The 13,858-nt window shown below is 48.7% G+C and overlaps 1 protein-coding gene across 10 annotated transcripts in view; it reads left to right on the top strand.

The window, feature by feature from the left end:
• Positions 1–13,858, top strand: part of EXOC6B (exocyst complex component 6B) — a 293,888-nt gene that overhangs the window by 141,195 nt on the left and 138,835 nt on the right. For all 10 annotated transcript variants that reach the window (XM_035547430.2, XM_035547427.2, XM_035547428.2 and 7 more), the window contains one exon: positions 2,166–2,234. In XM_035547430.2, coding sequence (XP_035403323.1) covers positions 2,166–2,234 — 69 coding nt within the window. The remainder of the gene's footprint in view (positions 1–2,165; positions 2,235–13,858) is intronic.

Below are 13,858 nucleotides of genomic sequence, written 5' to 3' on the forward strand. Positions count from 1 at the left end.
GTTTTTTTTTTTTGTGAGCGTGTGTGTGGGCTTAAAAGTTTTTACAGAAGATCAGAGGCTGTGAAAATGTTGCAGTCTGCTTTGAAAGAATTTCTCTGGGGGAGTAAACTCCGTTTTTGGCAATACCCTGATTTCACAAATCTTTATCAAAAATATTTCTCTGTGGACCATGTTCAACTAGTGCCCCAAATCCAAGAGGAGCGAAAACGTTTGATCCTGAATTCAAATTCACAGGAAAACATCGCCTGCTTTGATGATGTTGTGAAGGGATGACGGATCGCTCCTCCCTCACAAGAGCCCAGGGTGGACTTGGGGCCGTCCGGGCCAGCTTCCCCACGCTGCTGGTGGTCGCCAGAGGATGGCTGGGCCGAGCGCGTACCGGTGCTTCTCTGCCTGCTTTAGCCATCTCCAGTTTTGCCATCAAGGACTTGTGAGCTAGAAGTGTTTTACTGACCGGAGAGCAATTCACTTAACGCTGTAGGAATGCCCCAAGGCGCAGCCTGCATCCCGAGGAGTCCCCACGCTAGCTGAAGCCCAGGTCTGGGAGCTATTTAGGGAGTGTTGGAAGGCCTGGGAGACTGTAAATGGAAAAGAAACGAGCAGGAAGACATGATAAAATTGGTATAAACACAATAAAAGTGCTGCCTAGCGTTTGCAGTTGTCAAATAGAGCCTGTCTTTAAAAAGGCAAAAGCAGGAGCTGGCGGTGAGACGGGCGGTTGGTGCTTCACGGCGGCTGGCCCAGGGTTCAGCTGCAGCCCTGCTGGGGCTGTTCAAGAGGCAAGTCCTGCTTGGGAAGGGTCACTCGGGCAATGCCAGCCCTGTCCCCTGCTCGGGAACCTTCCCAGTTCCCGGGCAGCCAACTTCCCAGCTGTAAGAGCCACTCTGGAGGCACGACGGAGGGCTTCATGCCCAGGAGGCGAGGGAAGCCCAGCAAGACGTGAGCCAAACCCCAATAAAGCTGTTGGCTGCCTTGTCCCCAGTGAGCCAGCCCACTGCTTCCCCTCCCTGCTCTCGTGCGTCACCACCGCTCGGGAACTGGGCAGTTTTGGGGTCTGGGAGCGATGCTGGTGGTGTGGGATGGGATGCCCCTGTGCCCCTTCACCAGCGACTTGCCTCGTTTCAGCTCTTCGCAAGAACCTATGCAGTGTTTCTTTGCACAGAGGGGATTCCTTACCAGCGCCACTCTGACATTGTACAGGAGGCTTTTTAACAAAATCCCCAACTTTCCCTTTCCAGACCATAACTCCTGCACTCCCCTGCTTGGAGCCATTGCTGTAGATGAGGAGGATCGCTCGCCCCAGGCACTTTGGGCAGCGTTGATTGCGGCTTGCACGTCCTCATCCAGCCAGAAACTTCTCTGCTTCATCCTACCTCCTTCTTAGCAGAAATGCCTCTTAAGCGTAATTAAAAATAAACATGTTTCCCAGGCCTGTCCATTGGTCCCTTTCATCTTTCTCCCCTTTTTTCCACCGCATGTCAACAGAACACTCCTCTCCTCTCTGGATTTTGGGGGAGAAGGAGGTTTGCTTTAGCTTTATGCCGTGGCCAACAAGCTTAATGTTCTGTTGGCTTGAACAGCTCCAAAGGACACAAGCTTCTTGTATGCAAATTTTTCCTCTGATCTTCGTCTCCCCCTCCCTCCCTCCATCCCACCCTTCAAAAATTCACTTCCTTGTCCCTCTGCAAGACTCGCTGTTGCTGTTGAAAGGCAGTGGAGTCTGTGTGGCTTATTCTTTTAAAAAAGAAAAGAAAAAAAAAAAAAAGAAAAAAAATGTGTTTTTAAAGAAATCAAACTAGAAATGTAGAAAATTTTGTCATGTTGCATAGGTACCAGAATAGCTTGTGCCAGGATGCCTGAACTTGTATTTAAGCCTATGGTCCAAATGAAATCTCTGCTGAGCTGACTAACGGTGCAATGCGATTTCATAGGGAAGTGGAATCAGAGCAAGAGTGAAGTGAATATTTTCTACTGCGAGAAACTTTAAAAAATGTACAGTTATGTAGACAGACAGCAATAACGACTAGTTGTTACATCCCTGAATCTTGGTGTCTCTGTCAGCCGTGCACACGTTAGAGGTGCGCGTGGCTCTCCGTGATACATCGGACTTGCACGTTGCTGCGCGTGCTCTGCGTGTTTCACACTGACCTCCCGCTGTCTTTCAGGTGCCTGGGGCCCAGGATCTGGTGGACTTCTCGCCTGTGTACCGATGCCTGCACATCTACTCCGTCCTGGTAAGTGAATCCGTGCTGCTTGTGAGCCTGGGGCTGACACTTCGGGTAAAACGTGAAGTTGGAGAGCTGCTCCTCGTGTCTCTGCTGCCTGGAAGGAAGTGGTTGTGAACTGTGCTTGAATGTGCACCTAGCTAGGAAGTGCCTTACCTGACGTGGAAAGGAGGCCAGTGCCTGCAGAACTGGATTGATTTGGGTAAAAACCACACAGTTAGTTCATACAGGCCACAGAAATATGAAGGGATGTTTGCTGCAGCTATTGCAGGCCTTGGGCTTCTAATAGGCCAAATGTGCATTTCTTGGTCACATAGTTTTCCTGGAAGAGTTCTCCTTTGACCACAGAAACTTCGTTGTTCAGTGCAAATGGAGGAGTTGGGGAGAGAAAATGATTTTAAATATATTGCTTGCTGCACTTAAGAGAAGTTTGCCACCCTTGAAACATTGCTGGAGAGGGCCAGATGTGCTGCTGTGGTACGCAATGTGCAGTTTCACAGTGTCACTTCCAGTTTCCCAATAGCTAGGCTCTTTCTCCTTTGCATGCACGGGAAAATATGGTTAAACTGAAGGTGTTCTGTTTGTGTTTGGTTGCTGGCCATGCAGTGCCGTGCGAGAAAGTGCTAGCCCTGAGCATTGCCACGGTCTCGAGAATTTGTCAGGAGAGCTCCCAGCGCTGCGGACACGGATTCTCCCAGGAATTACGAATACATTTTCACATTTCTGTTTATTTGCTTAAAACAAGGGCAGACCAGATGACCTTTTGTAGCTTGCGCTTCAACTTTTAATTTCTAAGATGCCTTCCGCAGCATACGAGTCCTGCAGCCTGCAAGTCTACCGACCGAGGGAACCTGTGCTCTCCGCGCCTGTTCCCCAACGCGGGCAATGACGTCTGCTGCAGAGAGCGAGCTTTCAGAGCGCTCCGCTCCTGCGGTTGAGCAATCTGAAGCCCAGGCAGTACATGAAAGGAGTACTCTGTTAGCCGCTTTCCTCCCTTTCCACAGTGGAGCCAGGCTTGAGAGAGAATTGTTTTTTAAGGCACTTCTAAAGCCAGGCTCTCCAGCAATACATACAAATGAATTTGCAAAAGGAAAAGAATTGTCATAAAAAACATTTATATAAAATCTTTTTGTGCCCTCATCTGTTAATAATTATGTAATTTGGCTACGTTGCCATGATCTTTTGGTGGAATGAAAAAGTTAACCTCCCCAAAATGTGTTACTCTGTTTATCTTGGACAAAACCTCCTGCTCAGAAATGGCGTTGGAAGCCTGGTTCAGGGAGTGTGCTAATTGAAGATTACAACTGGGCTGAAATGCTTTGTGGATTTCAAAGTGTCACTTTATTTGGAGAAACTTCAGTGAAGAATACGTATAATGAAAACAGGCTCACAAATCCTATTTGTGTAGCTTACATACAGTTCTTTGCTGCAAGGTTATATGGCTGCCTATTTATGCAGAAAGCTATTATGGGAGGGATGAGGAGTTCTCACTGATGGGTATAGCAGTTGTTCGGTGCCTTGGAAATTGTCTTTTTTCTGCAGTTTTGTGGGCTCAGGGCTTGGAGGGGCACTGGGTTTTCTTGTCCTGTTGCTTTACGTTTCTGCCTTGGATAGTAATTGGCTGTGCGGTCCTCCCAAGTATGTTAGGGACGAGCTGCTTCCAGCAACCAGGCTTCGTGGCCAGTGCTCTGCGGCAGATCTGGGTTTGATCGTCTTCTGCTGGAGCTGGGAGCGATGCACTGCACCTGGGCATGGCCAGGCTCAGCCTGGTGCAAGGGTGTCATGCCGGGGGGTCCCCGTCCTCTGTCCTGTGCTGAGATCATTCGATCCTTCTGCTCCTACTCTCTCTCCTTTTTCAGTCAAACGCCACGTTAATTAGGAAAAAAAGAAAAGGCAGAGCTCTGAAGGTGTATTGGTAAGACAGGAGCAAGAGAAGAAGTAACTAACCCTAGGAAAGGCTCCTGAAAAGAACACTGCCCTCTTTCTGACCCGTGATTGAATCCCGCGCTGGCTTTCTAGGCCCAACTGGAGTTGAACAATGTCAAAGATCCAGCAAACGTCGAGGGAAACGGCCACATCAGTGTCAGACGGAAGGATCATAATGTAATAGTTACCAAAAAATCCTAATATTTGTCATTTACAATAGCGTTATCTAAATGCTTGGCCTGCAGTTAAAAAGGCCCACGTTGAATAAACATTGAGATATTTATTATTTTTAGTGAAATCGACCTTCCAGTCACCTCGGTTTTATGGCTGTGCTGCTTATAAATTCCCAAAGGATTATTTGAAAAATCCTACTCATATCTGCCAGCCTTATCAGCAGGGCAGAAGTTCACATATTGTAACACGAGGTCAGCCTTCGGTCATGGTCTTATAGACGGGGCCAGGCACCTGTAAATCCTTCCTTCAGCAACCAAGGCGAAGTACAATATCAAACAGGCAAGGAGACTTTTCCAGGAAGCGCTGAACTTTCTCAGGAAGGGCAGAGGAGGGGGAAAGAAAGTGAACAAGGGTCAGGCGGTGGTTAATTGAGAGCCGGGCCTTGGCGCGGCCGCGGCAGCGGGAGGACAGGCCCCGATGGGATGCTTTATGGGACTATTCATCGGCGATTCCTTTTCGTGTGGGAAATGGCCCGGCTGGCGGTGTCTTGAGGAACAAATGGGCGTAGGTGACGCTTTGAATCTCTGCGGTTATGGAACAAAACATCACAAACATCACAAGTGTGTATGTTTGTGCGTCGGACTTGCAGTCGCACATCTCGATAAGCAAACAAGGCCACCGTGGGTAATAGCTGCAAGTTCCCCTTTGCCTTCGTGACTGCGGTGTAAGCCAGTTGGGTTTATGTCCCCTAACGACAGGTCCTTACCCCATCGGTGGTTTCTGCATGCGACAAACATGCTTTGAATTGCATGAAAAAAGGCTTTTCAGGTGACCGGTAAGGTTTCAAGTAGGTATGAATCGGTAAACATTAAACAACCTTGGCATTTCAGTGGGCATCCTGGTGATACTAGAAAAATGTATCCTGCCCCTTTCCCAGGAGGGAAAAAAGCTGGAGTCAAGGCCACAGTGATTGTCCAGAAACCAGGAGCATCGTGTGAAGGAGTAAGAGGGGGAGGCAGCACCTGGGTGCTTGTCCTGGGCTCCGTGGTCACTTGGCCAAAGTTGGGGTCTGGTTTTAGGGTGTCCTAAACGCCGAAACCCGCGTAGTTTCTGTTCAACAGCAGCGTGCTATTTAAGGACATGCATCTCGAGTGTGGTTAGGCTGCTGGGCTGTTGGTATCAGGTACACCTTTTCTTTGAGTTAATAGAGAAGTTTGTTGAGAATGGTAATATTATTATATAAAGAAGAAACAGGAATATTTCAGTGGAGTGATTTTCCCATTGACATTTTTATCTTTTATGTTGTCTTTGACCAAAGTCTATGTAATGCTCAAGTTGCTTTGATCGATCTCCAAAATAAATTAGGAAAGGTGAGGTTTGGGCCAGATGGTTTATCTGCTGGAGCATCTGAACAGCTGTTGGGAGCCTTGTATTTCAAGGCCAAGACATGGAATTGCTTTGCTTTACATAACATAAAATGAAAAGCAGTTTTTGTTTCATGTTTCCCATAAGCTGCAGCAAGTCAGAAAGCGAACAGTGAACGAAGAGCAGAAAGGAATTAAAAACAAACAAACAAACAAATAGAAAAAAAGGCAAAAAAAGGTAGAATGGTTTGCACACAGGGCGCTCCCAAGCAGTGGTTTCTGAAGCAGATGACAGTGATTTAAGTCCCTTAAGCTCCTGCTTCAGCCAGCGCTGTTAGTGCTCAGGGTTTGTCTTAGCTAGGTGGTGTGTGTGTTGTGTTTTTTTTTTTAAAGCTTTATGCTAATTGGTTACCAATTACTTTGAGGTTCTTAACATGTTCATGAAGACACTGGTATTGACACTCCCAGCTCTTTGATCCGAGCTACAAAGGGGTCATTTTAGGGTAAAGAACAAGTGTCCAAGAAAAGCCCCACCACCAACAGCAAAAAAAGAGCAGATTCTGATGTAAATACCGACTTGAAAATGTAGCTGCCTCCTAGCTGATGAAGTATTTCTGGAGAATCCCAGAGCTGGATAATTTAGATAAATAGCAGTTGACAGGTATTTACTATAAATTTGTCATATCTTGCCACTGACGTTTTTATCAGCTATATTGCTTCTACCCAAAGCCTCCCTGACCCTGCAGCTGCTTTGATGCACAAAAATACGTTAGGAGAGGTAAGAAAAATGTGAAACAAGTGAAAAACAAACCAAACCTCTATTAAAAATAATCAATGTACAAAGTCTGTGAGCTTCCCGCATTAAAATACATACGTTGTGCTTAGGCTGCATGCACTCGGTAAGTTTTGGCTTGCCTGTTTTTGTGATGAATGTGATGGTTTTTTTATATCTCGGTATTTCTCTTAGCTCTGCAGAGCCGGCACGGCCTTGGGAGCAGAAGCCAGGGCTTGCTTCTGCTTATCGCTAAACCTGGCCGCTGCATTTTGACAGAAGAATCTGTGCCGGGGTTGGTAAGCCCCGAGGAGCCTTGTGTTTCGAGGGGACTTGTTCGGCTGAGCCGGGGAAACACCGCGCCGTACGGCGGCGCCGAGCAGCGCGCACCTGAAGGGGGAGATGCCACAAACGCGGCGTATCGTTGCTCTCCTTCCAGCCCCACGCTTACATCGCGTCTTTTATTCCTCTTAGAAGCGTGCTAGCCGTTGTGCCGCGCACGTTAGTCCTCCCCTTGCTGACTTTGTGGTCTCATAAATCCGGGGCTGGTTGCTCCTCTGCTTGCCCCGATCAGAGCGGTTGCGGTCGGGGCTCCGAAGCCCACCCTGGCCGGGGGGCTGTGGCGTGCGCACCGAGATGTTTGCTCTTTGTTAACCGTGCAGAACAATTGAGGTTGTTCTTTCAAGGGGGGAGAAAGTCTCTTAGAGGAACCACAACTTAAATAATAAGAACTACCCAACCCTCTCTTGCACATGAATGCAGCTCTTTTTTCTCTTTGTAAGGCGAGTTGTTGCTTTTATTTGATACTGAAATACGAACTGTACCATGGAAAGTCTGTGGCTTACTTCTATTTTTGAGATCAGGGTTGTAAAGTTTTTCCTTCTGTGTCCTTGGGAACTTAAACAGTTTAAACTTTTCTTTTTTGGGTGGGTGGGGGGGGTGGGAGTGGAAAAAATTTCCTTCTCGAAATCTCTGGTAACTCCTTGTTCATCTCAGACACTTTGCAGATTGTCCCATCGCTCTGTCCTGGCATATCTCACTGTCTGCTGACTTGGCTGACCCACTGGTGCCTGGTGGAGTTAGATAGCTATAAACACAGCACTGAGATCATAGGGAAAGGCTGAGGGTGAGACACTTTGTGCACCGCATTGATAAGGACACAGGAAAAGCCATTAGAGTGAACTGGTGTCAGTGACCTGTGATAACCATTCTGTACTACGTGCTAATGGACCCCGGGTAGTGTGTCTGTCTGTAGTGGCAATAGATTTAACTTTTGTAATTGTCATATTGCTCTTTTAACCCCGTGACCTTATTACCCATGAGAAAACCACTTGGCTTCGATCAAAGAAGCAGCAAAGAAATCAGTGTTCATTCTAAGCTGCCTAGATATGATCACAGGCAGCCTTGATTCTTAAAATATTCAGCTAGGAAAACAGACATGTTAGGGGGAGGAAAAAAAAAAAAAGATCCGTTTACTACAATAGCCCGGATGCAGACTTCTTGTCACCTGAGGTTACAGCAGCCGTGCTTTCCCAGGGCTTTGCAGAGCTCTGCTCGGTCGCTCGTGGCTCTGTTTGGTGAAAACGTTCCGGTATTTTACGTTTCAAACTGATTTCATTCTGATTCACCCGATCCCATTCCAGCCTAAGCAGCCTCGGAGAGGTTGACCCTGTTAGTCCTGACCATGGGAAATAAATGATCTGCTCGGTATTTTGTTGAATTGTGTAGGGATGGGTGGGAGCTCGGGGTCTCTGCTCCAACCTCCTGCTCAGAGTGGGCAGCTTGGAGGTCAGGCCAGGCTGCTCAGGGATTTATCTCGAAAACCTGCAAGGACCAAGACTGCCAAATCTCTCCAGGGAACTTACTCAAGTCCACGACCTCCCTGTAGGCAGTAGGGCGGCCGTTGGGTCCCCCCGAAGCAGTCTCTCCTCCGGACTGAACAAGCCCCAGTGCCTCCCCCTGTGGGGCAAGTGCTCCGGCCCCAACCGTCTTGGTGGCCTTCACTGAACTCGCTCCAGTTTATCCGTGTCTTTCCTGAATTTGGGAGGCCCAAACCTGGATGCAGTATGTAGATAGGCTCTTACCAAGTGCTGCGTAGAGGGGGATAATCATTTTCCTCAATCTCCTGGCCGGGCTCCTGTTAATACAGCCCGGGAGGCTGTTGGCTGCCTCTGCCGCCAGGGCAGATGGCTGGCCCGCGTTCAGCTCCGTCTGCCAAGGCTCTTGGTCCTCATCCACAGCTCTGCTCCCCGGGCAGCCCGTCCCTCGTCTGTGCTGCTGCGAGAGCTTCTGCCTTCCCAGGTGTGGGACGTGGCATTGGTCTTCAGGTATTTTCACCGGGCTCCTGTCAGCCCCCAGCCTGTCGAGACCGCTCCGGATGGTGGCCCTGCTCTTGGTTGCATTGACTTCTGCCCCCCAGTTTGGTGTTACTTGCAAGTGGTTGTGGAGGTGCTCCATTGCCTCCTCCAAGTCACTGATAAAGATGCTGCCCTGCCGTGGTTCTCTGCTTGTTACCAGCTCCCACATAAGGCACATCTCTAATCACGACCCTCTGAACCTGGCCACCCAGCCAATTGCTCATCGAGACCGACACATCCTAAACTATCGAGAATATTGCGGAGGACCATGTCAAAAGCCCCACTAAAGTCAAAGGACATGATACCCATGGCTTTCCCCTCGTCCATAAATACTGTCATGCTCTTGCAGCAGTCAGTCATTGTCAGCATAGCTCCTTTTGGTGAAACCCGTGTTGTAGTCCCCAGCCACCTTCTCCTTCGTATCCCTGGAAGTGGGGTCCAGGAGGACTTGTCTCATTCTTCTCCCAAGGACTGAAGGAGAGCTGAGTGTGCTATGGTTCCTCAGATCATCGTTTCAGCCTTCCTTGCAACATTTACCTTTTCCCAATTGCCAGGGGCAGGCTATTTTTTTAATGTTGTTCTAACATATGTGCCTTTGGTTCTAAGAAGCTCTGAGATCAGGACTAATTTTGTTGTGAGGCGCTCATCTTAGCGGTGCAGAATTCAGGCCAGCTGGAGGATCCTAAAGTCCAACACTGCTATTTGTATTGTTTAAGTGAGGGAAGGCTCTCGCTGAAGATTTGCTCCATTTCCTGGTGTTGGGGCTCAGCAGGGTCCCAGGAGTGTTTGGAACATGCCCCAGCTACCTCGGAGAGCTTCGTGGTGGTGTCCAGAAGTGGCGGTATCTCAAAAATAACAAGTGATAGAGATGGAAGGGTACTAATTTGCAAAGAATTTCCCTAAGAGCATAGAGTTTTTTAAGGTAAAACTCAATTTAACAGAAAGGCAAATCTCTATCAAGCATTTCCATTAAATCTCTTCTCTTCCAGTCTTGTAATAGCCTCGTAATTTAGACTGGGAGAGCCTCCTGGAGGCCTTTGGTCCCACACTCCGCTCAGGGCTAAGCCACGTCCTGCTGAGCTTTGGGGACCTCCAGGGACGGAGACTCCCCAGCCTTTCCGGGTCCCTGTTCTGGTGTCTGACCACCCTGACTGTGGTTTTCCCCCGTTATTAAAATGAATTTTATTTTTTCTGCATTTTGCCTGTTGCCTTTCCTTTTGCTGTGCCTTTCCAAGAGGAATCTGGCCGCATGTACCCTGACGCCCTGCATTAGATGCTCCCTCACCCTTCTCCTTTCTAAACTTCACAAACCCAATTTGTTCGACCTTTCCTCCCGTGTGGTGTGCTCCAGCTCCCGGAATTATCCTGGTGGCCACTGCTGGCCTTGCCTCAATGTGTTGTCTGCCGGTAGCCCTCCAGCTGCTCTTTCACAACACACTTTTAACCTTTTCTTTCGTTGCGGCTGGACACCTTTCCAACGGGCTGATACTGGCAGTAAATACTTGGGACTTATTTTTGCTTCCGAAGGGAAGAAAATGCGCACACACCCACCAAACAAAGGAAAAATAATGGTGTTTTGTGTCCTAACAGTGCCAGTTCATAGTGACATGTGAAAGATGTTGCGACATAGCACCAGACCCAAATTTGACCCTGGTGAATCAGATGCTGTTTCCCTCCAGTGTTGGAGCAATGTTGGGAAAATGTCCTGTCCCCAGTATTTTAGACTGGTAGAAGAAGAGGCATTAGGAAGGTCCTGCATGAGGACTGTTGAGCTGCTCACGTTAGGGGAGCTGTGTGTTTTCTACATAAATGAGCCCCAGGGGAATTATCATATGTTGACCAGAAACTTCACATATATACTTTTTTAAGAAGGCCGTGTGTTTGTGGGGGAAGGGGGCTGTAAAATAGTAAGCCACCATGTTTTATGCGTCTCACAAAGTGGCTGGGTGCACAGCTGCGGGTTGCTGTTTTCCTGCTGTGTATGTTGTTTCTCATCTTAAAGGCCTATATGCAGCGTCTCTGGGAAATGATTGCCATCCTGTTTTCAATAAAACCCTTCTTTTATGGAGGGTCTCGAGTTGGCTGGACATTAATTCTCAATCTGTTTACAAATATTTGCGCAGGAAAGGGTGAGCAATGCTCAGGACGGGCTTGTGACGCATATACCCGCTGTTTCAGTCCTTTGTTCAGGAAAATGTGGAAACAAGGCCGGGCCCGTACAATGAACAAACGCTGCCGTCGCATTCCAGGAGCCGCTCGCTGCAGGGCGGCCGTGGCCGAGCCGCGGGGAGATGAGAAGCACGCACCCGGCAGTCCCAATGCAGAAGGTGCTTCAGCCCCGAGATCAACAGGCGGCTTTGGCCGAACAGCGATGGGAAAGCTCCGATTCGGGGGGCTGATAATCGCTGTGCACAAAGGCAGGGATGTGTGCAGCCTGTGGGAAGGTGAGCGCTGCCCTCAGAGAGGTTCGACTTGGCTCTGCGCTACCTGAATCCCTCAGAAGGAGAGGTTTGGCTGCTGAGAAAGGTGGCTCAGCTCTTTTATCATCTGAAGCCGGTACCTGGAGCTCTGGGTGACTTAGGATCTTCTAGACTCTCTGCTTTGAGACCGAGTCAGAGACGCTGAGCAGCCTACAAGAGCCGTTAGGAGAGCAGGGATTTGTCTGTAGCCTTTAAATCTTCTTCTCTGGCTTCCACCCTCCCGCTTGTCTGAAGGCTCTTGCCCCAGCCGTGGTTGTCGCACGGCGTTGAAAAACTTTGGGATCCTTCAGGGTGAAAACTGCTAGGAGTAATGCAGCCTGAAAAGCTGGGCCTGTTCCCTTTAGTAATTGTTTCAAATATTAACCGAAGGATACGCGCAGAACTGAACACCAAGCTTTTTATTGCAGCAATAACTTAGGTATGCCACGGAGCGTGTTTCCTACAGCTGCTGGACAGGAAGCCTCATCCCCTTTCTATGTGTAGACCCCACAACTAGACGGGTGCACACAACTTTCATCCCCTTTCTGCATGTAGACCCCACAACTAAACGGGTGCATGGGAAAACGGGGGCTTTCCAACTTAACCGTTTTCTGCACACCTGTAATTATGGCACACGTCTGGGTTTGGGTGGGCAGAGACAGGAGCTGGTCAAAACGGAGGTCGTGCCGGTTGGCTGCTGGTTGGGAGCACAGCATCCCCTGTGCCTGTCCGAATTCGGTTCACGCAGATCGTTGCCTTAAAAAATTACAGCTAGTCATCAGATGGGGAGACCTGCAAGCAGCTGCTGGGACGCGACGTCCTTCCCATCACAGATGTATGAAATAGGGAACCTGCTCCCCCTTGATGGCACTTGGCACTTGGCTTTCTCTTGTTTGTGTTTTTCTGTCCTCCCTGACCATTCCCCAGGTCTGTGCTGGAAGAACAAATATGCAGATTTAGTTTTCCAACCCCAACATTTTGTGGAAGACTCCTAGCAATGAGAAGCGTCCTTCCACCTGAGTACAACGTGCACGACGGGGGCGGTTTTGCTCGTTCCTGAGGTTGTGCCTGGGTTGAGGGAGGGGAGAAAGAGGAGCTTTCAGACTGCAGAACCCTTTGGGCTTTGAACCTCAGTCATCCAGCAGGACAGCACTGTCTCCTCATGGAAATATCCCCATTTGGTGACTTTTCTTCCCTGCAAGTCTCTGCAATCGGTGCAGACTCCTGTCTGTCAGTGATGATTAGCTCCCTGGTAGGAGGCACGTAGCTTAAAACAAACTGGTAAGCAGGCAAGAAAAGAATGGCTGAGGTTTGTTGCAGATTGCAAGCTTCTCGTTAGGTTTTGCCTCCTCTTCCTCTGCCTTCCCCTTCCCTTGGCTCCTTTGCCTCCCTCTGGACCTGTACTTCGTTTTTTTCTAAAGGGCTCGTTCTGTGCTGTTCTCGATTGATTTATTTATTTTTTAATTGATGGGAGCACTGACAAGAGTTGATTAGTTGTGGGGATGCATCCTTCCTTGCAAAGCTTGTGACCAATTTCCTTCCTTCCTCGAGACCAGGGTGAGCTTTCTTCTATTTGCCTCCCAGAGGTTTTGTGTGCGGTGGCCTTGCATGGAAGACTCTGTGGGCTTGTCCTGAATGTGTTTTGTTGGTTTTTTTTCCTGGCAGCTCATTCATTATAAAGTTTTAATGAATTTTAAGTACATCATGAAAGAAGAGCATGTGGTTAGGAATGCTCTCTGCTCCTTTTTGCACTGGAAGCGTTGGGCCGTGCTTTTCTTTGCAGAGAGGCTGGATGGAAAGCAAGCATCTGAAAAAAGGCACGTCCCCCTGCGCTTAACCTTGCAGGTCACCTGGAACAGGAGGAGATCGCCAAAAATGCAGCCTGAAAATGTTTAGCCGCTGCTGTTTATAATGAGGAAATATCTGCCTACATCATCGCTTTGTAACTTTTGAGAAGTATGACTTAAAAAGGGGGGGAGGGGGAGAGGGAGCTGCGACGCCGCATTTTCCAGAATGAAAAACACAGGCTACTTGTTCAGTCAATTCAGTTTAGGTCAAATGTAGTTATGAAAAACAGATGATTGCTGGTGATCAAGCTGTACTTTGACAAATATCCCATTGTTTGAGCGTGCAGTGATTTCTTCAGAGCATTACCCGGTGCGGGGCCGGGCGATCGCCTTCCTCCAGCTCGGAGCCTGTCGGTTTGCGGAGGGCTGGGTGCTGCAGACCAAAGGTGTTGGCTTCTTGGGAGGAGGGATGGCATGAAAGAAACACTCAGTGCAAAATGGATGTAGTTTCCACTGCAGGTATTAAAATACGAGCTCACTGGGGGCCTTCAGAAATACTTGAAATGATTCTTTCTGTGTCTGCCTTGCATCCTGCGCTGCAAAATAAAGATTGATTTGGTGGGTGCCAGTATTTGTCTGGGAGAAGCTCCTTGATGTTAGCTGGAGACTCTTAGCCCTGTGTAGCTTTGTTATGTATTCTTTTATGGTTTCCCCTACAAAACACTCGCCTATCGTTCAGGTTTCACAGGCAGGGCTAGTTGAAGCAGAGGATGTATGTGTCCCTGCGCATGTCT

Source organism: Cygnus atratus, chromosome 4 (assembly GCF_013377495.2).
Source record: "Cygnus atratus isolate AKBS03 ecotype Queensland, Australia chromosome 4, CAtr_DNAZoo_HiC_assembly, whole genome shotgun sequence".
NCBI classification, from domain to species: Eukaryota; Metazoa; Chordata; class Aves; order Anseriformes; family Anatidae; genus Cygnus; species Cygnus atratus.